The 25,288-nt window shown below is 47.9% G+C and overlaps 1 protein-coding gene across 1 annotated transcript in view; it reads right to left on the reverse strand.

Moving 5' to 3' along the window:
• Window positions 1-19,427, reverse strand: part of WWTR1 (WW domain containing transcription regulator 1) — a 162,750-nt gene extending 143,323 nt beyond the window's left edge. Inside the window, 1 exon segment of the mRNA XM_078668026.1 lies at window positions 18,229-19,427. Within this exon segment, the coding sequence (XP_078524152.1) occupies window positions 18,229-18,662 (434 nt within the window). The 5' untranslated portion in view covers window positions 18,663-19,427.
• Between the last annotated feature and the right edge of the window lie 5,861 nt (window positions 19,428-25,288).

The raw sequence follows: 25,288 nt of genomic DNA on the forward strand, positions 1-25,288 counted from the left end.
ATTCTTCCATAAAGCACATCAGAGCGAGACACACAGAAGGAAGACGCGGGAGCGAACAGAGTGGGCCACAGTTCTAAGAAGTCGCTCGAGCAGTTCAATGCAATCACTTGAGGAGAATGGAAGGGCACAGCCAACAGCTCTGGGTATAAAGATGAATACTCCTTTGACCTGACCCAAGAAGCGATTGACAATGTCTCAAGCCAATGGCTTAAAGAAGCTGATCGAAGAAAGCCAATGATTGGAAGGGGTGGACCTAAAGTCCACTCAATAAATACTGTTAGCAATAGGACTGTTTGCAGCTAGACTGACAAAACCCTGAAGAAATTCGGTTTGTATCAAATACTGTACTATGTGGTTAGCAAAGAAAGAACAATTGGTCTATTAAGACGAGTGATACACACCATGGTTGTCAACATTAACCCACTGTGTTGTTTGCAAAATTTGACAAAACCCAGTGGCACGTGTCTTTTTGCAAAAATGAAATATGTGGTCCTTACTATGGATTCATTTATTTCTGCTAGAGTAGACAACTACATCCCCAAGTATCTTATTTCTTAACTCCAGTTGAAAGCATGTTCTTCTCCATCAAGCTGTAGTTTGCAATCATTCCCTGATATCACTACCTGCAAACAGGCAATGATCTCAGATGAAGGTGAGAAATGCAGCCTCAAAAATGCAAGACAAAGGTTGCATGTTTTGTGGATGGAACGTAAAAATACATCTTTTTGTACAGTTATGCTGCAATAGTTACTTATAGTGCACTTCCTGTACTCCTCTCTGATCCATTTCCTATTTCATCCAGTGAAAGCAGCTTATATAGTGGAGGACACCCTAAGTAAGAAAAAGGATTACAAAAGACTAACAATAAGAGAAACAGAATGGATTTTTGATTGGTAAAGTTGGCACACTTTTCAACATTAATAGCTACAACATATTACATATATATTGTGTACCCTCTTATGTCACAATGGATAAAAACTCTTCTCTTGTGTCAGCCAGCAAAGGAAATCTTACAATAGATGATATTCTACAAGCTATTCTACTATTTCTACAGGCGAGGGAGATCATAACGTGTGTACTAAATCTTGTACACAAGATGAGAGCTTTATTCAAGTTCCGCGTAGAAATGTAGGCCGCATCCTGTGGAGGAACACATAAGAAAAAGAATCACTGTGTAGGTAGACCTACACTTTAAAACTGTGGTAAAGTTGCTGAGAGGCAGTGGAAATATTCTATATACCAGAAGCCCGCCATCACAAATTTCAGAGCAGAGACGTTCTTATTGTTGTTAGTAGAACACAGAAGAATACTGGACTATGCAAGCTGGATCTTACACCATTTAAGGGGTAACTGTGAAAGATATTTACCTCATCTGGCATGTAAGCTTCAACAATAGCCAGAGTCCAACTACTTTCTACAGAGTCCAAAAGTATTTTGAATCACTTTTTATGAATCATTTTGTTGACGGACCTAAGCTCCTCATTCAATGTGTTGCCCAGTTATTTTCTTCTACTTATATCACAACGCGCTTCGAATCAAACAATCATCTGAATAGCTCAGTAAATTACCAGCATTTTCAATTCAGCAGTGAAAAATCAACCTAGACCCGTGCAACCTGAAGAGCTGGTCTTAGGTTTCAGTTGCACATCAAAAGGGATTGAAAATGGTTCTATTCATTTCAGAGTAAGGATATACATCACATGACAGCAATTCCTCTAAGAGAACATCTGTGAATAGCCCTCACATACTTTTCTTGACTGCTCATCAAGGCCTCTTTCTTTCACTTACTACACCCCAATTATTTCACCTACAATTCATCCCCTCGAATCTCTAAACAGCTTTTGCAGACATATTATGGTCAGTACAGTGGTTCCGAAACCATTCGACACTTGTGAACTGGTATGTGTTGAGAGTTGTGGGCACTATAAGTCAAAAACAATTTGCAATATTACAAGTGGAGGCAGCAATGTCACAACATTGAAGAGTTTCTAAAGAAGATGGAGGACACATTAATGGAAAAAAAGAACACAATACTCTGGGACATAATCCCTCACACGGTCTGCAAGAGTTGCATAGAAAGACCGGAGTGTTGGGTATGCCTTGGATTGGGGACTCATATCAACAGTGACAGACAGTGGTCACCGCTTACCCTACGGCTAGTACACACGGTCTTGTTTGGCTTTACAGGTAAGCGTAGTCAGCCTCAGCTTTAATGGCCTAATAATGAGATGGAGGAAGGGGCAAACCCACAACATGAGGCTCTTAGTGGCCACAAAAACAACTCAATTGAACAAGCCTTCCCTTTTGTGTTGGATGATCTTAAAATTGTCGATACAAAAAGGGTAATTGCGCAGACGGAAGTTGCTACTTAAATGAGGAAAGCTTTAATTAAAATAATTATCAATACCTCCTGTGATAAAGGTGAGAAAATTGGCGGGTTTACCGAAGGCAGCATGGATTTACCATGTTGAGACTTGGTATTTTTAACCCCTTCGATGCTGGTGACGGAACCGTTCCGTCATCAGTTACGGCTGAGCTGTGCTGATGACGGAACGGTTCCGTCACGACCCCGCCCTGTTCTGGAATGTCCAGCACAGGGCGCGGCTAACGCGCCGCACGGAAGCGGTTAAATACATTGTGGTATTTATAAATACATCAAAACAAATAGATAACAAATCAGAAGTAAAAAAATAATAAAGTGTCTGATTTCAGGGGTCTATTCGACATGCCAAAGAAAACCATTTAGTTTCTTTTATTTTTGCCTTTTTTTTAAGCACAAACAAAGCCTCGTGTCTTGGGGGGGGGGGGAGTGGGCGAGAGAGAGAGAGTGAGAGAGATAGAGAGATGAAGAAAGGTATAATTATAACACAAGGTGTAAACCTTTTCAGGCATGTATTATATTCCACCTTACGCAGGAACTCAGTCCTCAACAGGAGCGCTAGGAGAATGTGGGCATGTTGGGGCAGACTGGCCACCAAGGATAATCATGTAAGAAAGTCAGGGGGGGCAAAGAGCGGAGCGAGAAGGTAAGCAACAAATAAAATAATAATAAAATTAGGTTAAGGAAAGGAAAGGGGAAAAGGAGTCAAGACTGGGCAACGACAGCCATTGACCTAATGGTTCCACTGAGATGGTGTTTCCAGAGGTAAAAGCAAAAATATTATGGGGTAAGTTGTGTGAGAAATCTTGTAGGATGGGTGGATTAAGGGGACCTGGGTCCAACCAACCACATTAAATCTCTAACTCTCCAATAAGGAAATGGATGCACCATATTTCTGCCATTGTGAGTGCCAATTGCTTGGGGTACTATTTGAGACGTATTGGGTAAGACCATGAAGTTTCTTGATCAGAGAGTCATGCAAGAGTAGATCCTCAGTGCTGTGATGGGATCATTAAAAAAAAAAACAGTCGCGGACAATGCCACCCTTCACCCTAAAACAATATGGGCAGCAGCGTTAACCAACATCAGTCGGTGCCACAGCACAACTGCTTAAAGGAAACTGTATTATATACACCATTAAAATAATGTTTACTTTGGAAATTTGAATCCGGTGCACATGTTATACGTGTGCTATATCAACATTATTTGGAAGCAGAAACGCATGCAGTGCAACCGGGGACCAAGACCACACAGGGCATGTTGCGGTGAAAGAAACATATCTATCCATGCAAAAGAGGATATAACAAAAGCACATTTCTTTCCAATTAGATTCATTGCTTCTGAGAAGATTTACTTGCCCTAAAACACCTCCAAGTCAAGTGGAAATTAGTCAGTTTCATGCTCACTCAAGCATTACTGAAGATGTTGAGAAGGCAATGCAGCAGGGGAGCTCGAGACAGAGGAAAGGGAGCGCGAGACAGGGAAAACAGAAAGAGGCAGAGATAAGAGGCAGCAGCGATTAACAAGACAGGATGGTCAGCCCGGGAACCGGAAGCGGATACATTGAAGTACAGCACAAGCCATGCAGGCGATGCTGGTAGGCGCCAGAGTGCAATGACTCAAAACACAAGACCAGCAGGAAAGGTGAGAAATGGCAAGCGTACACAGCAGAGGCGGTGCACAATGGCAGAGCACGTTTCGAAGGAGCAGGAAAACCTGCCAAAAAAAGACAAATTAATACTTCAGGTGTGTTAACTACATCATACCGACGAGCAACCAAAATCGCAAATGTATCTACGACTGCTGAACTTCTTTCAAGAATTTGTCTTTGTGCCTGTCATTGTAATTTTAAAGTGGAAATCACTGAAAAGGAGAAGTGTGTACCCCAAACTTCGGCTGGTGCCTCGATTTCGGTTTGAAATCCCCGAAAGGAGAAAAGGGTGGCAGCTGGCTCTATGTTTTGCTGATAACCATAGAGAATTACTTTTTTTTTTTGGTATGGAACGAAATTCTTTGGAAAAAGTAGGGAGGATGTATTTTAACATTATTGTTTTCCTTTCTTTTTCTTCTTCTTCTTTCTATCATTCTTCCTTTCTCTCTCTTGTTCTGGGTCAAAATCCAAAGAAGAAAATTTTGAAATGGTCCTCAAAAATAAGAGCCCGATCCCACTACCGACAACCACCTGCACGAACAAAACACTAAAAACTAAACTCCCCATCAAAATAGCGGAATACTTACTATTATCAAGACTCTTTATTTCTATAGAAGAGACTTTAATCTACCGCTTATGCTAGGCTTTAAAGAGGTTAAAAGCACCTTTCAAAGAGTATCCAGTTCCTTGAAAAAAGAAACAATAAACTGACTCATGGACTAGGGAAAGTAGGTTGTACCGTACGGGTAAGGGGGTTGGCTATATTTCCTACTGAGTAAGTGTTATTAATTAATAAAATGTAACAGCTTACAAGTGAAACAACAACTGCCTAGCAAAAATAAACTCCAGAAGGAAAAATAAAAATAAATCAAACCAAAAACCTCATGCAAGACAGCCAATCCAACCCCACCAACCACCCCAAAAAATTATTTACATTTTAACCGCAAATTGGTTTGAAATTACCAATTTACCTATTTATTTTGCAAAGTTACTAGCCTGATGATACCCATTTATACCATTGAGTCACTGCAAATTCCGATTAAGTACTATCCTCCAACTTAACAAAACATCCAAAATGGCTAACAGGTTGACACTGAAAACTAAGGGCCCGATTTAGATATCAGCAGACGTGTTACTCAGTCACAGCGGTGACGGATATCCCGCCCAATGAAATATAAATCCTATAGGATATTATGGGACTTTTATTTCAGCGGCCAGGATATTCGTCCCCATTCTGACGGAGTAACCAGTCTGCTGATATCTAAATACGGGCCCTAGGTGAGCTATAAAAACAATTCCTTCTCCTCTCACCCAGACCAAACTTCCCCCTCTATTAAAAGCTGGAGAAATGCAATTCAATCTGGGGGTTTTAGAGAACAAAATTGTTATTTCTGCAAAATACTCAGGACTCACACTGGACAGGAACCTTAACTTGAAATTCACATCAGGAATCTAGCCATAGGAGCATTTTTTCCCCACCCAGACTTCTTAACAGTTGCTAAACCTTCCTACCACTAAATGACCAGATACATGCTGTTGAGAGCCTTTGTTATCTCTGGCCTGGACTATGGCAATGCGCTTCTAACAGAAATGCCAAAATAACAGTACAAGTCCATTAAAGGCTGTTTCTGCATGCTGCCGGCAGACTTGTGTTAAACTCCAGCAAATATGTTCAAATCACCCTGCCTCCTTACAAAGTGGCTCCCAACTGAGAAAGAAGCACTTCTCAAACTAATCGATAAAACTACCAGGTGCTCCAGAACCTCATTTCAGATGGGGCAGGGGGCTCTCGCTCAGAGAGAAGCATAACTTTCAATGACCTACAGAGCATCCCCTTTAAGAGAAAGTCGTCCACTGCCTGGCCCTTCTCTGGGCATGCATCAAAGATGAGGAACTCCCAGAGAGTATGACTCAAGACAGCTCAACTATTACAAAACTCTTTTTGGAAGCACTCCTTGAAATTGAACCTATTCTTACTTCTTGACTATTGATGCAACTGCAGTCCCTCTAGCATACCCCTCCACCCTACCTCCCCACATCTGCAACCTCCTCCTTCCCCCTTCAGGTGCCTCAGATGTTCAATCACTGTCTAACCACTACCTTGACTCTATGAATACAATAGTCAATGAAGTCGCCCCTCTGCAACTGAAGAGAGTCTCCACCAAAATTTCTAACCCCTGGTATGATGACAGACTCAATGACGAAAGGCGTAATATGCGAATGGCAGAGCGCACCTGGAGATCGGACCCTTCAGCACTGCATCTCAAAAAGCTTAAGAACAAGAGAAATGCCTACTTTAGGAAAATAAAGCGCACAAAGTCAGACTTCTTCAGCCGCCAGTTGGACCAAGCGAAGAATAGGCCAAGAAAGCTGTTCGAGCTAATCAAGACCCAAACAAAGGCACAACCCACACAATCAAATAGCACAACAAATGACACCCCACACTGTGAAGCCTTCTCTGCTTTCTTTAAACATAAGACTGACAACATAAGAAGTGACCTCATCATGGATGTAAACCGATACTCCAACTACACCAGAATGGCAGACACTCAACCTAAAAACAAGGCATCCTGGCAGCACTTCGATACCTATTCGGAAGAAGCTATACACAAACTGCTCTGCACCTTGAAGCCCTCTAATCACCTCACAGACCCTCTACCTGCTAATGCTGCAAAAGACTTTATCCCCTTGCTCCTCCCTCTCTGGACCAAGATCATCAACAGCTCTTTGCAACAAGGACACATTCCAGACTCCCTTAAGGTGGGGCAAGTCACGCCTATACTCAAGAAACCTACAGCTGATCCGTCTGACCTAAACAACTATCGGCCCATCACCAATATCCCCACCCTGGCCAAATTGCTGGAGAAATGTGTCCAACTCCAACTAACAAAACACATTGATCAATTTGACCTCCTCAACCCTCATCAATCAGGCTTCAGAGCGAAACATAGCACGGAAACAGCTATGACACACATAATTGATGACGCCCTCCAAATTCTGGATCGCAATGAGTCCTGCCTCCTCATCCTTCTTGATCTCTCGTCAGCATTTGACACGGTCAAACATGAGAACTTGCTGGAGCTGCTAAGTACTAGAATGGGGCTATCGGGAACTGTTCTCAAATGGTTTTCGTCTTTCCTTCACAACCGGTCTCAGAGGTTCAAGATCGACAATGTACTATCTACACCGGTGCCTGCAGATCTAGGGGTTCCACAAGGATCCACCCTCTCCCCTACACTGTTCAACCTCGTTATGGAACCCCTCGCCACCTTGCTTCAAGCATCCAATGTCCAATTCCATATGTACGCTGATGACACACAACTCTACCTAAAGTTACAATCCCCGGAAGATATCAAACATCTGAATTCCACGCTTATTAACACCCAATCTTGGCTGGCCGATAATCACCTCAAACTAAATGCTCTGAAAACTGAGTTCCTACTCATCTCACCCCCGGCGAAAATCTCCACCACCCAAACCTGGCTCAACAACCTAACAGCACTCAATGTCCAACCTACCATCGTGGACTCGGCGAAATCCCTAGGCATCACACTCGACGCCAAGCTCGACATGCAGCAGCACGTCAGCAAAGCCACAAAAGCAGCTAATTTCCAAATTAACACGCTGAGGAAAATTAAACCCTTCCTCCCGGCCAAAGACTTCCAAACTGCTGTACAAGCTTTAGTCATCCCTCGAATAGACTACGGAATTGCGACCCTCAGCGGTCTCCCACTATCCACAACAGCACCCTTAAGAGCCTCCCTGAACGCTGCCGCGAGACTCATTACTGGCTCTAGAAAGCATTCGCACATATCCCCAGACTTAAAGTCTCTAAAATGGCTGCCTTTTGAAGCCAGAATACAGCTAAAAATTGCAACTATGACACACGCGGCCGTGCACCACAAGGCACCCAACTACCTCGCTCAAAAGCTGTCTATATCAGGAGGTTCGAGATCCAATAGGAGTACAAAAAATCTACTCCTGAAACCTCGTAGATTCCGGAAAGTGAAAACTTACAAACGCTCCTTCTCAGGAATGGCACCCAGGATCTGGAATGCGCTCCCTCCTGAAACAAGGCTAATCTCCTCCACTGCACTCTTCAAGAAAGAGGTGAAAACAATCCTTCTGGCCAAGATCTCCTGATCGCTACAGATGTTGGTTCAGAGACTCTGCATTGCTTTGTACCACTGCTCAGCCTATCCCCTGGCACTATACTCGACTTGTTGGGGGCACTACTATGATACTCTCTTACTACCGACCAAGATATGATACACGTTGGTTTACTGATCCACCTGTACACCGTTGTAGTGGGATCAATGACTTGTGCTGTTCTATATTACTTCCCTACCTGATTGTATATGGATTGGTTTTATGTATGTTTTTATTATCCATGTTATTACCATGTTATTGACTATTATACTGTTCCCATTATCTCTGTTTACTCCTACTGCCCCTTCCCTGTCTTTGTGAAGCGCTCTGATATCTGTAAGGATCATGTTCGCGCTATATAAAACTTTGAATAAATAAATAAATACCTCTGAAAAATGTAAATTCAAAACTTAGCAAATATTTTCTCTTCAAATGATTCAAACCTAGCTAGCTGACAGTTTATCTGTCTTTTGTGATCATGATCCTACTTCTTGTAATCAGAAAGCAGCTCACACTGCTCCCTGAACTATTTACCACATGCTCACTTCTGAAACAATATACGGTACTGTATTATATGTATTCTTTTCGTACATAATTTGTGACCACCTTGGGGCCTTCTTCGCACTTTAAAAAATAAGCATTAAAAAAAACACAATAGCTACCACAGGAACACAGCTTGTTCTGGGAGGTGCACTTTAGGCCTCAAGAGCCTGTACTCCGCAGTTTCATCAGGTGATGCCTCACAACAACCCAAGAGCAGTTCTCCCGAGATGCTCCGAGTCCCCTGCTACATCAATTAAAAATGTAAAAACCTTTTCTGCATTTGATTGTGAATTAAATAAAATATTTCACTATTTTAGCTTTTATTTGGTGTATAATTGTTTCTGCATTTTTGTGTATTGTTCTGAGATTCAAATCATAGAAATTGCTTAGGCTGGGGATCTCCGGTTTCTCATAATAACTTAGTGGAGGTCCACGGATTCCAGTTAGGATTCAGTGGTGTTCCACAGCAGTCAAAAGGTGAAGAACCGATGTCAAACGAAGCGGGCATGGTATCCCACAGGCTCCACGAGGCACTATGCAATGAGCAGTGCAGGGTGCCATTCTACAGACACATCTACACGGACCCCCTAGTCAGGGGCGGCTCTAGGCTCATGGCGGCCCTGGGCAGGAAGGGAAGGTAGGGGGCCCCGGAAGAGGGGGTCCGGGCGGGGCGGGGTGGTTCAGGGTGTTTGGAAGTGGAACAGAGCCCTCGCAGGGGCCACCACGCAAATATGTATCCATCCTCAGAGGATTATTATATAAAGGATATATATTGGCGTGGCGGCCCCTGGGGTTTGGTGGCCCTGTGAAAGTGCACAGCTTGCACATGCCTACGGCTGCCCCTGCTCTAGTGCCACATGACTCACAAGTAGCTTGCATTTTAGCAGTGACGCAGAGGTGTGGCTGGCATGCAGCAGAGGCATTTATTCCTTATACTTAGGTGAATGACAGCCAAAATAGTGCCTAGAAACCTCATTCAGAGTAAATAGAGCAAGCGTTCCACATGTAGAAGATATTTCTTATAAACTGCTCTTCGTTGTGAGAGTATACAACAGATAGAACAAACTTCTGTCGGATGTAACAAATAATGAATAAGGGCTGAAAGGGATTCGTGTGTGTAAACTTCCCAAGAGCCACTGGTGGTTAATAGTACCCTGATTTAAGAGTCAGGGGGCGCCCCAATAGATGTAGGGTTCCCACTGGAGGTGTGCGGGCACTCTCACCGACTGTCAGCCTGACACAAACACAGCTACAGCTGCGAATATTTGCACTTCCACAGGCCGAGGACACCCGAGGCCCGGTGACAAAGGAGTCCCTTTCTGTGACGCAGTGTTTATGGTGTGAATATAAACACACGGGCACGAGGTCGGAGCTCTGCGTGAACCACGCGCACGACCCTGGCCAGGGAAGAAGGGAACATGTGACCTGACGCCAACGTGTGGGAATGCCAGTGTCTTACTCGGAGTCAGCGGGGTTGTAGCTCACCGAGGCGGGCGTCAAGGACCTCGTCAGCCTGAAGCCACTTCTAATTGGGCTGAGCCCAAAGATGCCCAGTCTGGTGAAAATCATGCTGCGCGTATGCTGGCAATTGGACTGAAAATACGTCCCCCGGGGGAGTCAGGTCGCAGACCAGTCTTTCCCTGGGGTTTTCAAGCATGCAAGGAAGGACACATTAGGTCAGGGTCAAGGGGTGGGGTTAGGAAAGATTATAAGGGCCAGGAGAGGATAATGCTTTCTCTTCCAGCCCCCAACACCACTGGGGAGGGAAGGAATTTGTGGACCACCCACCCACCCTACAATTTTGAGGGCAATGGGGCTGGGTAGGTATGGCGTGCCAGTTTAGGACGGGTTGTTTAGGCCTAGCGTTTAGCAGTATTTTGGAGGGGTGGGGAGTCTTGGACGGGCACACCCACCCTTTCAGGGGTGTGGGGGAGAAACAGGTGAATGATGGGGGTGCAGGATGCAAGAGTGCGTTGACGGGAGATACAGGAGAGGAGGTTGAAAGATAAGGAAGGAGGTGAATGGTGACTGGGAAGAGGGACAGAGTGGAATGAGTAGTGAACGGAAACGGTGAGGGCAGAATGGACGAGGTGAATGAAAGGTTGGTATTGGAGGATTGTTTAAGTTAATTGATGTTTGGTTAAAGTTATGTTGACAGCCTGTCCTAATAAATTGCCTTTTACACTTCAAGACAAGTGTGGAATGTACTTAGTGCGGGAGAGATGCAGTCGCCCAAGATCACAAAATGATTCAACGTGTCTAAACTTTAACTTCACTAGAACTTACCTTGCATTTACAATAACATTATCCACAAGGACTTTAGAGCATCTACTAAGCAGAACATATAGCTGTGGTGGGCTGTGCAGCGTAGAGCCTGGTGGTGGAGGGGGGATGCTGAATTTGACCTCGTACTTTTAGGATAGGATATTTTCTCATTAGAACATTCCTAAATGTATTTCAATGAAATGCATTCGAGTCACACGAGGGCACCAGTGAAATAGAAACTGGGCATGAACATGTTTTTTGGAAGCCAGACTTTTAATAGTTGGGCAGCACTGAGCCCGCCCTCAGGGTGAAACTCCTAACCTAGTTTTCACGGCCTGCCCTGCCCGTAGCAGCAGTCACCAGGCGCCACCCTGTCCTCATTTCACTCTGAGCTTTCTACACCGAGAACACCTGGGCTGGACAAAACCTGTGTGTTGGAGCAGGAAAAACCAGCATGTGCAAAACGTCTGATGGTAAACGTGACACGTGAGCACACTGGCATTTCCAGTTTCTTTTCTGCTGAGGTGCTGAGTGGGTGATCCCTTGAAGCGTCACTCACTTCTCAGCCTCACCCTCCAGAACATAACCAAGAAAAGATGGGTACAGTGGTTTAACCGTACATAAAAGGCGAACTTGGGTGCTTGCCCATTTCCTAGTTTCACGGTGGAGACATGCACACGTGGGTGTAGTCCTCACACGGCCAAAGTTGGCAGGGTATGCCCAGACGTGGGTCGCTTGCTCACTTTGCCACTGGATTCAAGCTAGCCTGGCTGATGAGGGCTGTTAACCCGAAACCGGTCCCAGGATGCCTGTTTGCGGTCCAGGGAAGACCTGGCTTGGCAATTCGGGTGGGACTGTTCCCATGAGGCACAGGGTCAAGACTGATTTGCATATACCTGTGTCTGAACTGGGGTGGTGCAGTGAGCTAAAGAACGATGATGGATTCAACCCAGATATGTGACTGGGGGTGAGTGTCTGAAAAGTTTCAGCGCTCTGTCCATCATCTCCTTGTGTTGAAGGTGCTGACATTTGGCTCTCCAAGTGGACATGTTCTCATGGTCCACATCCTAAAGAATGGCTGTTGCTGAGGTGATCGCTAGGTCTCTCACTGCTGTTTCGTGGGGTTCAGTCGAAGGTGGTGCCTCTGGTTTGCAGGTGTACTCCTGTGAGTGATAGGACAGGCTCTAAAGATGCGGTCACCATTAGGTTTTACTTGCTGACTTGGGCTGGGGTTTTGCTGATAAGCTGTGCTGACACCAAGATTTCTTCTGGGCTTCCACCAAGAACTCCTGTTCTTCAGGAAGTGGGGTCTTCCTTTACACAAACCAAGATTGCGTCTTCTCTATACTGCAGCTTGCCCAATGATAATCTTAGTATTTGCCTTGAGCGGCGCCCTCATGGGAGCACTTCAGTCAATGCATAGGGAATTACACAAATATATTTAGACGGTATAAATTCACATTTGCCCTAAATTGTCTCCTTTGCAGCTTTGTCCTGAATTATCCTGGTAAGTTTAGTATTGATGTACAAAATGATGTTTTGCTTATAAATTGTTCTTTCCATGTTTCTTCCAGAATGCTAACCGTTTTGTAATTTACCCTTGGAGTTATGTTTGGTAAGTTTTAATGTGCCAGTGGAGAAAATGAGTAGTGGAATGCACCCTAATCCCCATGATTAGTCTGTTGAGAATGCTCCGGAAGATTCTCCCATTGCTTCCTTTCCAGGCGAGGAGAATCATGGTTCAGGCCTTGATACTCTCCCGCCTGGATTATGGAAATGCATTATATTTGGGTGCCCCGGTAGCAGTGATCAACAGACTTCAAGTTACACAGAACTGTGCTGCTCGACTCTTGTTTGGCATCCCCCGTGGCCAATCAGCAAGGAAGGCTTTAAAAGAACTCCACTGGCTCCCAATAGCTGCCAGAATGCATTTTAAAGCTATGTGCATTGTGCACAAAGCTTTTCACCGAACAGGCCCAGCCATTCTGCGCCCTCTGGTCGTACCTTACGTTCCATCGAGAACCCTTCGTTCCAGCGCCCTTCATCTTGCCATGACAACTAAAGTCAATAAGGCTCGCTGGGGAGGCCGGGCGTTTTCACACTTAGCAGCTAAGATGTGGAATTCGCTCCCGCCAAATATGCGGGAAATCAGCAATCTGATGGTCTTTAGGAAGACATTAAAAACGTACCTGTTCGCCAAAATGTGTTAACCTTGCTATCTGCTCACCACACTATTCAGTTCAAGCGCTGCGAGGCCTTAGGGTATGTGCGCGCTATATAAATATAATTTTTCATTTCATTTCATTTCATGATGCAGGAACACTGTGGAAGACTTAAATAAATTTAAAAACATGGTGGTGCATTCAGAAGGTAGTTAAGTCACTGGGCCTCCATCTGCACTGGAATATCATCAAAAGCTGAGCTACGGGTGATGCCAGGTCTGCTTTTCTAATAGTCCTAGAAGGCAAAAAGATACTGCTAGCACCACACAGCCCTTGTGAGTACACTGGACATAGCTCAACATGGAAAATGCCATCCAATCAGCCTGTCACTCCACCCTATGAAACATCACACGTGCATCAAGTTGGGCTAACAAAAAAATATACTTCCCTGCAGAGTGACCTATATGCAATGACTGTGAAAAACAGTATAGCATCCTGCTCGAGCCATTAACAGTATTCCGGACACTCAAAAAAACTTTTTTCCCTGCAGGGCAAACGGGCTGGAGCAATACTCTGATGCTTAATATAAACAAACAGGTTTGTGAGGGGGTCCCCTACAGCATGCTTGGAAGAGGCTGGGAAGTCGTGGGTAGCTTGAGATATCTTAATCTCAATAATTCCAATAACATGTTTTATCCAACTGGGTAGATCGGTTTAGGAAGCATACCAGTCCATACTGCCCTCAACCTGTACAGATGTCTGAGCATCGCACTACCAAGGAAACCAGGTTCTAGGGCGGGTATGTTCTAGCACCTGCTCTGTGATGCGCCCAGTCAACCTTGTGGAGGGTATGATGGAGCCAATTTTCTGCTAGGATTCACCGGACAGTTGGAATGGCTTGAATAAGAAATAGCACTGTTCCAGGTGAGATCTGTAATTGGGAACTTTAGATATTCGGTCTCTGAGCGTGAAAAACAGCAAATGTACTGCAAAATGTAGCTGTCTGCGTTTACACTTTTTCTGGGGCCCTCCAATATCATCTGTCAATTGTTAGTCACAGAAGATGTCCCCAAAAAGATCTTTAAGACCTTTAATACTTCCACACTTCAAATAAAGCCCATTGGCTATTGGAGGGCACGGCCAATGGAACTAAAATGTACCATTCAAAAGGCATTTACTTACCAAAACATGCTGCCTGGTTGCTGACATTACTTTTAGGCAGGAACCCAAAGCAAAGAGACAAACGATGACGCCACCAGCGCTTAATGTCCTTTCAGGGTCCAAGAATTCTAAGACAATTCATTTACTAGCAGTGACGTCAAATCGTACTGCTGGTTACACTCTACTAGAGGCGCTCAAGCCGCTGGTCTACCCGGGAGGAGGGTATCCTTGCAGAAAGGGGTCTTAAAGGGGCCGCACAGTGGAAAGAAAGAAAACAACCAGCCCTCTTTAATCAGTCTGGCATCTCTAACAATCACCAATAACTGAGTTTTCCTTCCACACTTGACCAAACGGGTGATTCTGTGCAAATCACTTTTACTCCTATTTTCAGTTTAATTATTTGCCAAAAACGCAAACTCTTAAATGCAGACTTCCCACACGAGAATTAAATTTTCTACTCACTGCAATCCCTGGTACATCCCATGGGCTTCAACGGGAAGTTGGAACGTGTTAGCAATGTTTTCTAAAGGTTGGTGTCCCTTTTAAAGGAACATATTCTTTCCTGATACTTAAAGAGAATTCCTGGAAGTAGTCTTACACGTCTTTCATCTGTGTTTCAAGCGTGAACTACTGACTTAAGGATGCGCCTTGCTTAAAAAAACACAATAAAAAGAGGGAAAAGTGTGGAAAATCAAACAGGTGGACGGTTTTAACTCGCAAACAATGGACATTGCTCTTTATGACAGAGGTGACCCGTTAACATCCGGAAAACCTGTCCGTGTGTTCATCTGCTTCATACAACTGCCTTTATGTTCCAGAAGACACCTTTGGGGCTACCAGCCCTCTCTGCCCTGACCACTGAGGCTGTGAGGAGCATGGACAAGGCCCATTTTAACTTGCTTGACCCTCCTTGGAACATTTAACCAGAGGAGGTCAAATGTCCTGCGGCCATCTAATGAAATATCACGGCATGCATGAGTGATGGTCGCCATCCCACGCCAGGGACCTCAGACCCTTCGGCACAGCCTTGCACCTCAAGCACTGGGCCCTGGAGGAAGCGTCTCTGGGCCAGTATAAACTGGGGTTACTGCCCAATGTCCAAGACCCCAAGTCCTGTCCCATAGCTCGCCCCCACCCCTGCACTGGGCTCTTACCTGTCTAGCGGGGGCTCATGTCTGTGAACCCCATCTCCAGTCCAGGTGCTTGTGATGCACTCTCAAAAATCTGACCTCACTTCTTGGTCAAGCCACACACTTTTCCCCAACTCTCTCCTCAAAGAATTGGCCTCTGACAGCCCCCAAGCAATGCTTCGAGGGTGTGGGGGGTATGATCACTTAAAACTATGTCTGCCACTCAAAAAAGTGGCAATTGAAGGCTATTAAAGGGATAAGAAGAACATAAAGAGAGTGGGCGTATTCACAAACGGCATTCTGTTGTACGTTAGTAGTATTACTAACATACCACAAAATACTATTCACCAAACGTATGTGCGAGGTCACACCTGAACCTCTCATCCTTTTCTGTGCAGAGATCTCCGCCCCGACTGCGGTGCCTCCATAACTGTATGGTTAGGTTTTAGTAGTGAATATGGAAGTCGCTGTAAAATGGGGGATGCTTCCGACTAAAGGGAGTGGATAAGGAAGGAGTAAAGAGAGTATTAGGGAGGGGGTTTACAGACGGACGTCCACCCAACCACCCACCCACCCACAAAAGAGTAAGCCCATTCCTATTCACAAACTGCTCTTTCTAAGTTACTACAGTCAGAGGTCCCCAAAAACAGTAGTAGATTACTACAGCTCAGAGCTAAGTCCAACGCCACACATAACCAAACACTGCTGATGCAACACCCTCCTAGAGAAACGAAATTCTCACTCAAAGTAAAAAACAAGATATAGATATAAATGCATTACTATTTGAAGAGATATATAGAATATTTAAAGTAATTTAGTTATATTTCAATAAAAAAAACTTTTACATCAATGTTTATATTCAAAACAGGGTACAATAGTTTATAATTATATAAATGCTTTATTTTTAGGGTTTATGTATCATTGAATTATATTTTTCTATCTTTTTAGCTATTTTAAATCATTTAATGTAACATTATTCTCTATAGGGTTTTATTTTAAGTCCCTACCTGCATACTTTTCTTTGGGAGGGCTTTCTGTACCATTGGCTGGACATGTGAGGTGCTGGACTTACTATAGTTTCTTTATGGAAGTAACTCACACTTGTACATTTGGCTTCACCAACTTTTTCAGGGGGGGGGGGTGGTGTGTAAATCCACACTTTGAGTAACCTTACCCTTGGATTTTGTGAATAGACCAAAAGAAGTCAAATCAATCGAAAGTGAAAGCTTCAAGTATTTCCTGACAAGTGTAACTTTGTTTCGTGAATAGCCCTCTGTGTGCGTATGAGGGTGAGAGAGTGTAAAATAATTAACTTGGTATCACAGGGCAATGAGGTTTATGCTGTTCTCAACATGCCTGTGCCCAACATGCCAGGCCATACACAATCACTTCTCAGGTTGGAGCAGGCAACAATATTCTCCCATTCTTAAAGAGACCAAATTGCTTCCGATGCTGTGTCCCGATGTCGTCACCGGGCATCTATTTGAGGAATTATACTCGACTGGTGTGGGCAAAGGTCATACTGCTGTACCGGCGACTTCGATCATATGTCAAGAACCTTAAGGCTCCCTGCCCATGACACATCTCTGGTCAGCATGTGGTGCGTTGTCTACCGAGTGTGGAGGACAGAGGTTTCCAGTGTGGTTGGGGGCCATCTCTTCCTGCTTGTGTCCCTCCAGTCACTGTTTGCGACAATCTGACCCTCCTGCAGACATGGGCTGTGTACCATCCGCACGGAGGCCTGGTTAGCAAGTACAGATTTGCCACTTTATATGATGGGCTAATGACACGTCCAGGGGACTCGAAATACCTCCCTAAACACTCAGGAGAGTTCTCTCTGGGATGTGCGGCAGCCCCTCCCCAATACATGTTTTCAGTCCCAACGCCTCTCATGAATAAGTCCCCTCCTTAACTATCGTAAATGACTTCGGCCTCGGACCCCAGAGCTGTCGAAATTGTCTGCCTGGAGGCTGTCAGCTGGCACTCACGCGCGGAGGGATATACCTCTGCGCACTAAAAGTATCCTTCTGCGCACTAAGTGCAACTGTCACCAGGCCTAGAATTGTACTCCTGCCCGCTACTGTCAGTACCTCTGTCCCAGACTGTTAATGTTCAAATAACTCAGAGGCATCTCTTGGGGCAGTGCGTGACATGGACAACAAGCTTTCTTGGGGACAACAAAACTCCACAACACACATCTCTGGCCACTGGTAGAGTGGGTTAGCAGTCCCAGCTTCGGATACCAGCGCCCCCATCGTCAAAAAAGATACTGCAGCTTAACCACGAGGATGAGGGGCAGTATTTACGGGAAGAAGTATCAGTGGCAAAAGGCAAGAAGAGTGCGTGGCTGTGTCACCAGAGCTACCACTGGGCCTCACTGTCAGAACTCTGTTCCAGTGAGGGGTTGGGAATGATCATATATTTCCCACCCATGAGTGGGTAGAGCCTGGTCTCTTGAGAAAATGTATTTTCGGAGGGGTGGGTGTTTTCAAAGTGTACCTCTACTACAAGCAACCATTCCACACTTATCAGAGAAATCACTTCTAGACTCTACAGGGGCGATCACCTGCCCCGGCCTTGCTCCCTGACCCCACTCTGACCTCTGCCGGGGGCTACACTTCTCCCCTGACGTCATGGCGCATCTTTGACCTGTGCGTGCACTTTACGCCTCAAGGTGCTTCCGACGCAGACTCCGCACCGAAAGGTCGAAGGTCAATGTTCGGCTGCACCTTCCTTTCCTCTGCCCCCCAGCCCCCGCTCTGACCCCAGCTGTCACGGTCCACTTACTTGAGGAAGTAGCGCTGGCCGGTGTGGGTGATGGCCATCTCCCAGCCGGGGGGCAGGGGCAGCTCGTCCGTCACGTCGTAGCTCTGCTGGCGGAGGTGCGCGTGCTGCTGCTGCGGCGGGGCGGCCGAGGCCGGGCCCCCGGCGCCCCCCAGCTGCAGCGAGGCCGGGGAGGAGTGCGAGCGGACGTGCTGCACCAGGCCCGGGGGCAGGCCTCGGGGCACCTGGGGAAGGCCCCCGGAGTCCGTGCTGGACTGCCTCGAGTGGGAGCCCGAGTCCGGCTCCATGAAGAAGGACTCGGGCAGGATCTTCTTCCTCCACGAGCTGGGCTTGGGGTTCATCACGGAGTTGAAGAGCGCCTCGAGGTCCGTGTCCAGGTCCTGCGTGACGTGAATCACCTGCTGCCCCGGAGGGGGCACACCAGGACCCTGGTTCATCTTCAGTCCGAGGGAGGCCGTGCACAACCAGAAGGGATTGTCCTGCGGGGCCTAACTGGAGTCGGACCCCCACAAAAAAATGAACACTGTTTCCAAACAAACACTGCTGGAAGTTCAGATCCACGCGAGAAACCTCAGACGGCCAATAAATGCCCAGACCAAGCCACACTGCAGTGTTGCGGACACACAACACAGTTCAGATCCGCACTGTGCAATGTCAGGAAAAGTTGTGATGCACACACAGTGAAACTCTCCGCGGCAAGGGAAGTTCAGATCCACTTAGGAGAACACTGGCAGAAGTTCCAAAAAAGAGAACAAAAGTCCGCAAAAGTTCGATAAAGTACAAAAACAAATGTAAACTAAAAATACTTCAGAAGACAGGAACAGTTATGACCCGCCGCGCAGTGGTCGTTTTTCGGACCAGACCTGTGGTGGTTCTGAACGGTGACCGCGCACCCGGGACGCTTCTGTCCCGCACGGTACAAGGTCCGGATCCCGCACGGCCAGGGTTCTGTCGCGTGACGTCACCGGGGAAGGTTCTGCCGCTCCCACTGTCCCGGACGGGCTCCTACCGCATCCCAGCTCTGCCCCGAGCAAACTTCGGGAAGCAGGCAGCCAGTCCACAGGAAGGGGAGGGCAGAGCGCTAGGGCGCCGCTCTTTGGCAGAAAGTTGGCCTCTCTTGTATATTCATGAGCTGCGCCTGGGACAGGAGGGGTGAGGGGAGAACCAGACTTACTGTCTGCCTGCCCCTTGTCCGATCCCGCCCCTCACAGGGGCAGACCTGGAACCTGAGGGCCCGGGGGCGGGAGCACTTGTGCACAACTTTGCGAGTGTTTTGAAGAGCGCGTTCCTCCTCCCCCCGCCCGCCCCAGGCTGTGGGCCCAGCTCTGATTTACACGGGAGGTGGGGGGGAAAGGGTCTTAATCAGAAACTGCGGCTCAGTGACGTCGGCACTGAAAGCTGAGGAGGCGGAGGGCGCCCCCGTGCCCCTAGGCCCGCAGTGTCCGATTTCTGTGCACTAGAAACAAGCTCTGCCCGGGCTGTCGCACACACACAAGAGCGAGATGGGGGGGGCGCGAGTATCACTGACACTCCCAGGCCTTGGCTGCGTGCCGCAGGTGTGGACTCGCAGGCCTCAAGTGCCCTCATTTCAAGGCCTGGCGGCCACCTTTCTGCACGTGTACTTAAAACTGATACTTTGGTTCCATTACCCTGTAAGAATTCACCCACGCAAGCCCCCCTTTAGATTTTACGACCAGAAAGCGACCCCTGTGTTAGATCTACCACTAAAAGTCATCTCGCAAGGCATGCCATGAGCAACTTGCTATCGGCCCTTAATTTGTGGCGGTGGTTGCTGTTGCTGGCACGGCACTCATTTTTGTAGACCGGAACTTATTTGTCCTCATCAGGCTCTGAACCTGAGCAAAAGTGAGAAAGGCAGAAAAGGGTGACAGAAGGGATAAGAAAAGATAGCAAAACATTGACAAAGGGAGAAAGAAGTGATGAAAAAGAACCTCGGAGATTGAGAAGAAGCAACCCTGTGTCCATGGTGTTAAGTTAGGGTGCCCTAGACACAGGCAGCACATTCCCTTCACGCCACCTTCACAAGCGGCTGCTGCACAAGTGGGTAAATCCCGCCCTTCGTCGCCAGGGTTAAGTTGTGGGCCCTAGGCCCACATGGTGTAGAAAGGACGACACGGACACAGGATATGAGACTGTGAACTAGCCCAGAGCATGTGCACTCGGGCTCTTTTATTTGCGGGGTCACCTGACTGGTGACGCCCGTGTTAGATGGGTGAGGGTGTGTGTGCGTGGGCCAGCCCTCGGGGGAGTGGCTGGCAGAACCACTAGACTGTGTCCAGCAGGACACAACACATGTCACCCTCGGGGTGACTTTGTATGGACATCCTCTCAGTGGTGTAACAAAAGTTTAAGGGGCCACCTGCAATGTACACGGAGGGGCCACCGCTCTGGATTTTATCCGGAGCACTCAGACTTGAGTGTGTGCTCTGGCATGGAAAATCTAGTATTTTTAGGTAGAGCATTTGAGACCTCTTGTATATACTTTAGTACATACTTGTATGTGTATGTACTTTATGGGCTCTGGAGATCAGCCCTAGGACTTGTCTGCTTCCGCTTAGGGACTTTTTTTTCTGTTCAGTTGCCTCAATTTAACTGTCTTGATAGAAAATGACCAGTAGAGGTCAGTAAAATACCAGAATTGCTGTCTGCTGAGGGACTTTCTTTTTTTATTATCTGGCAACTGCCCCTAATTAACTTTCTTGATAGAAAACGACCAGCAGAGGTCAGTAAAATACCAGAATCACTTTAGCATTCTCTAGATTTCAGTCCATAGAAATTGTCTTCCACGAGCATCCGTAGACAATAATATTTTTTTCAAATCTTGTATTTTCAGTGATATGACCACCGAAGGCCCTGATTTTATATTAAAAACAGAGCTTTGGACTATACCATTTCCAGCTGAAAGGCAATATTTCTCTAAATATGCTCCCATACCTGCCATGTCACGCAGTTTGGTGCTTACTTTCCCTCCATGTTAAAGAACAGTAGATGTTTCAGAACCCAGGCTTATGTGCTGCATAGCTAAATACATATAAGGTCCTAAAGGCGAGACCGATTGCATTGCAAATGCTTGTTTTTAGTTGCCATCCAGCTATGAGCAATCATAGTCCTGCTCACCATCTCTTTTTAAGTCTCGCCTACCAAGGCAGCTCAAGCTGTCTGGGTTTGAAAGACCAATTGTGAACTTTCAGTGGGCTTACAGCCCGCCCATTGCTTATCTATGGCTTTATTGTCAATCTCATTTGCTTTCTTCTTTTTCAATGTCTACCCTTCGTCTTCCTGTGTTTTTCCTTCCTCTGGAGCATAGCCTAATCACTTCCTTTTCATTAGCTGTCGTGTACACTCATGCTCACATTTAAGGGACTACTTTATTCTTTGTCATTCAGCAGTCTATGAGAGTGCATGTGTTTTCTAGCTCTCTCCCTTGTGTGCTGCTTCCCCCTCTCCAAACACCCTTCTCCCATGCTGTGGTTCTCCACACCGCTCCTGGCATGTCTATAAAAGCACAGTACCAGTGACAGTTTTGTTAGGGTATGGCTCAAGAGGCAGGCTTTAATGATTGTTTTTGTTTCATCTCATGTAGTCCATATTTTGCATAAAAGCTCAAGCGTCGGCACACAAAGACTTTTATGCCACTGGGGAAAGGGCTATCTGCTGCATTCACCCATCTGAAGTCTGAGGCAGAAGGTGTACTTAGCATGACCATGACACTTTTCCTGGAAGCCCATAAATCTGCTCACTGAGCTACCACAGAGGCATTGGGACACATTTCCTTTTACATCCTGACACTTCCTTACTCTTTTTGCTCTTGCAAAGCGTTATCATGTATTTACATGCCTTTGCAGCATTGTTATCGCTCAAAAGCATCCTATGTGCTCAGTGTTCCATTATGGAAGGTTGCTGTGGTGTTCCATTCTCCAGCAGTTGCCTGCTGACTGGTGAAGGCGGCACCACTTAGTCAACATTGAATTTCTATGTGCAGAACTTAGCTAGTCATAGGAGGTGATAATAAGAGTATGTGATAATGGGGTGTGGCTTGCGCGCCGCTGTGAGATGGCGGATCGCGCTTGAGCTCCGGGGCAACAGAGGCTGTCGGGACGATTTTCGGATCCCCATAGATGGCGTTTTCTTCCTGGAACCGGCATTTTCGGCGTTTGATTATGCCGTGAGCATCTTGACGGTCTTATTTTTCCTCAGCGACGGCAGGAACCTGTCTTTTCAGCGTTTTGAAGCTCTGCTCATTGGATTTCGCGAGCGGCCGCCATTTTGTTTTTTGGTGGCGTCGCTCGCGTTTCTCCTCAGAAATTACGACAGCTCACCGGAACCTGCGTTTCACGTTGGGAATAAGGTGTTATTTACCATATTTGTCTATTTCTATGCTTCAAAGATGCATTAGCTTGCTCTAAGGCAGGGGTACTCATAGTACGGCCCGCGGGCCGGTGGCGGCCCGGCAAGCCTTCCTGGGCGGCCCGCGGACCTTGCAGACACATGTGTTTTAAAAAAAAAACAAAAGTGTTTGCAAATACAGCCGCAGCAGCGCGGACTCAGAGTCTGCTCTGTGGGGGCCGGGGGATTCCAGTATTGTCAGAGGGGAGCTGCAGGGGCCTAAGAGGTGAAATTCAACAAAGCCTTATTAACATCTAAATGGTCTTTTAAAGACCCGTGAAAGACCCGTGAAGTACTTGGTGCGGCTGTGTGTGCAGGAGCTGTGGAACCTGCCGCTACCCGGGCTGAGGGCACACAGGTGAGAGGGAGGGAGGGAAACGGAGAGAGTGGGAGAGAGACACAGAGGGAGGGAGGGAAACAGAGAGTGGGAGACAGGGAGGGAGACACAGAGAGACTGGGAGACTGGGAGACAGGGAGGGAGACGGAGGGAGGGAGACACAGACAGCGAGGGAGACACAGAGGGAGGGAGGGAGACACAGAGGGAGAGTGGGAGACAGGGAGGGAGACACAGAGAGAGACTGGGAGACAGGGAGAGACAGGGAGGAAGACACAGAGAGAGACTGGGAGACAGGGAGGGAGACACAGAGGGAGAGTGGGAGACAGGGAGGGCGACACAGAGGGAGGGAGGGAGACACAGACAGAGCGAGGGAGACACAGAGGGAGACACAGAGGGAGGGAGGGAGACACAGAGGGAGAGTGGGAGACAGGGAGGGCGACACATAGGGAGGGAGGGAGACGCAGACAGAGCGAGGGAGCACAGAGGGAGGGAGGGAGACACAGAGGGAGAGTGGGCTGAGGGCACACAGGTGAGAGGGAGGGAGGGAAACGGAGAGAGTGGGAGAGAGACACAGAGGGAGGGAGGGAAACAGAGAGTGGGAGACAGGGAGGGAGACACAGAGAGACTGGGAGACAGGGAGGGAGACGGAGGGAGGGAGACACAGACAGCGAGGGAGACACAGAGGGAGGGAGGGAGACACAGAGGGAGAGTGGGAGACAGGGAGGGAGACACAGAGAGAGACTGGGAGACAGGGAGAGACAGGGAGGGAGACACAGAGAGAGACTGGGAGACAGGGAGGGCGACACAGAGGGAGGGAGGGAGACAGACAGAGCGAGGGAGACACAGAAGGAGACACAGAGGGAGGGAGGGAGACACAGAGGGAGGGAGGGAGACAGGGAGGGCGACACATAGGGAGGGAGGGAGACGCAGACAGAGCGAGGGAGCACAGAGGGAGGGAGACACAGAGGGAGGGAGACACAGAGGGAGAGTGGGAGACAGGGAGGGCGACACATAGGGAGGGAGGGAGACGCAGACAGAGAGAGGGAGACACAGAGGGAGGGAGGGAGGGAGACACAGAGGGAGGGAGACACAGAGGGAGAGTGGGAAACAGAGAGTGGGAGACAGGGAGGGAGACACAGAGGGAGGGAGGGAGACACAGAGGGAGGGAGGGAGACACAGAGGGAGGAAGGGAGACACAGAGGGAGGGAAACAGAGTGGGAGACAGGGAGGGCGACAGAGGGAGGGAGAGACACAGAGGGAGACAGGGAGGGAGATACAGAGAGAGAGTGGGAGACAGGGAGGGAGACAGAGGGAGGGAGACATAGAGGGAGGGAGACACAGGGACGGAGACACAGAGGGAGGGAGGGAGACACAGAGGGAGGAAGGGAGACACAGAGGGAGGGAGACACAGAGGGAGGGAGACAGAGGGACGGAGACACAGAGGGAGGGAGGGAGACAGAGGGAGGAAGGGAGACACAGAGGGAGGGAGGGAAACAGGGAGTGGGAGACAGGGAGGGCGACACAGAGGGAGGGAGAGACACAGAGGGAGACAGGGAGGGAGATACAGAGAGAGAGTGGGAGACAGGGAGGGAGACATAGAGGGAGGGAGACAGGGAGGGAGGGAGACAGGGAGGGAGGGAAACAGAGAGTGGGAGACAGGGAGGGAGACAGAGGGAGGGAGGGAGACAGAGGAAGGGAGGGAAAAAGAGAGTGGGAGACAGGGAGGGAGACACAGAGGGAAGGAGGTAGACAGAGGGAGGGAGGGAGACACAGGGGGAGAGTGGGGGACAGGGAGGGAGACAGGGAGGGAGAGACAGAGGGAGAGTGGGAGACAGGGAGGGAGACAGAGGGAGAGTGGGAGACAGGGAGGGAGACAGGGAGGGAGAGACAGAGGGAGAGTGGGAGACAGGGAGGGAGACAGAGGGAGAGTGGGAGACAGGGAGGGAGACAGAGGGAGAGTGGGAGAGAGGGCGGGAGACAGAGGGAGAGTGGGAGAGAGGGTGGGAGACAGAGGGAGAGTGGGAGACAGTGAGGGAGACACAGAGGAAGAGTGGGAGAAAGGTAGGGAGACACACAGGGAGGGTGGGAGACAGAGAGGGAGGGAGACACAGAGGGAGGCACAGAGGGAAGGATGGAGAGAGACAGAGGAAGGGAGACGCAGAGGGAGGGAGATGCAGAGGGAGGGAGAGAGAGGGAAGGAGACACAGGGAGAGAGAGGGAGGGAGACACAGAGGGAGAGAGAGGGAGGGAGAGAGAGGGAGAGAGAGAAGGAGGGAGAGAGAGAGACGGAGAGAGAGAGGGAGAGAAGGAGGGAGAGAG

Source organism: Lissotriton helveticus, chromosome 11, assembly GCF_964261635.1.
Source record: "Lissotriton helveticus chromosome 11, aLisHel1.1, whole genome shotgun sequence".
Classification (NCBI taxonomy): Eukaryota; Metazoa; Chordata; class Amphibia; order Caudata; family Salamandridae; genus Lissotriton; species Lissotriton helveticus.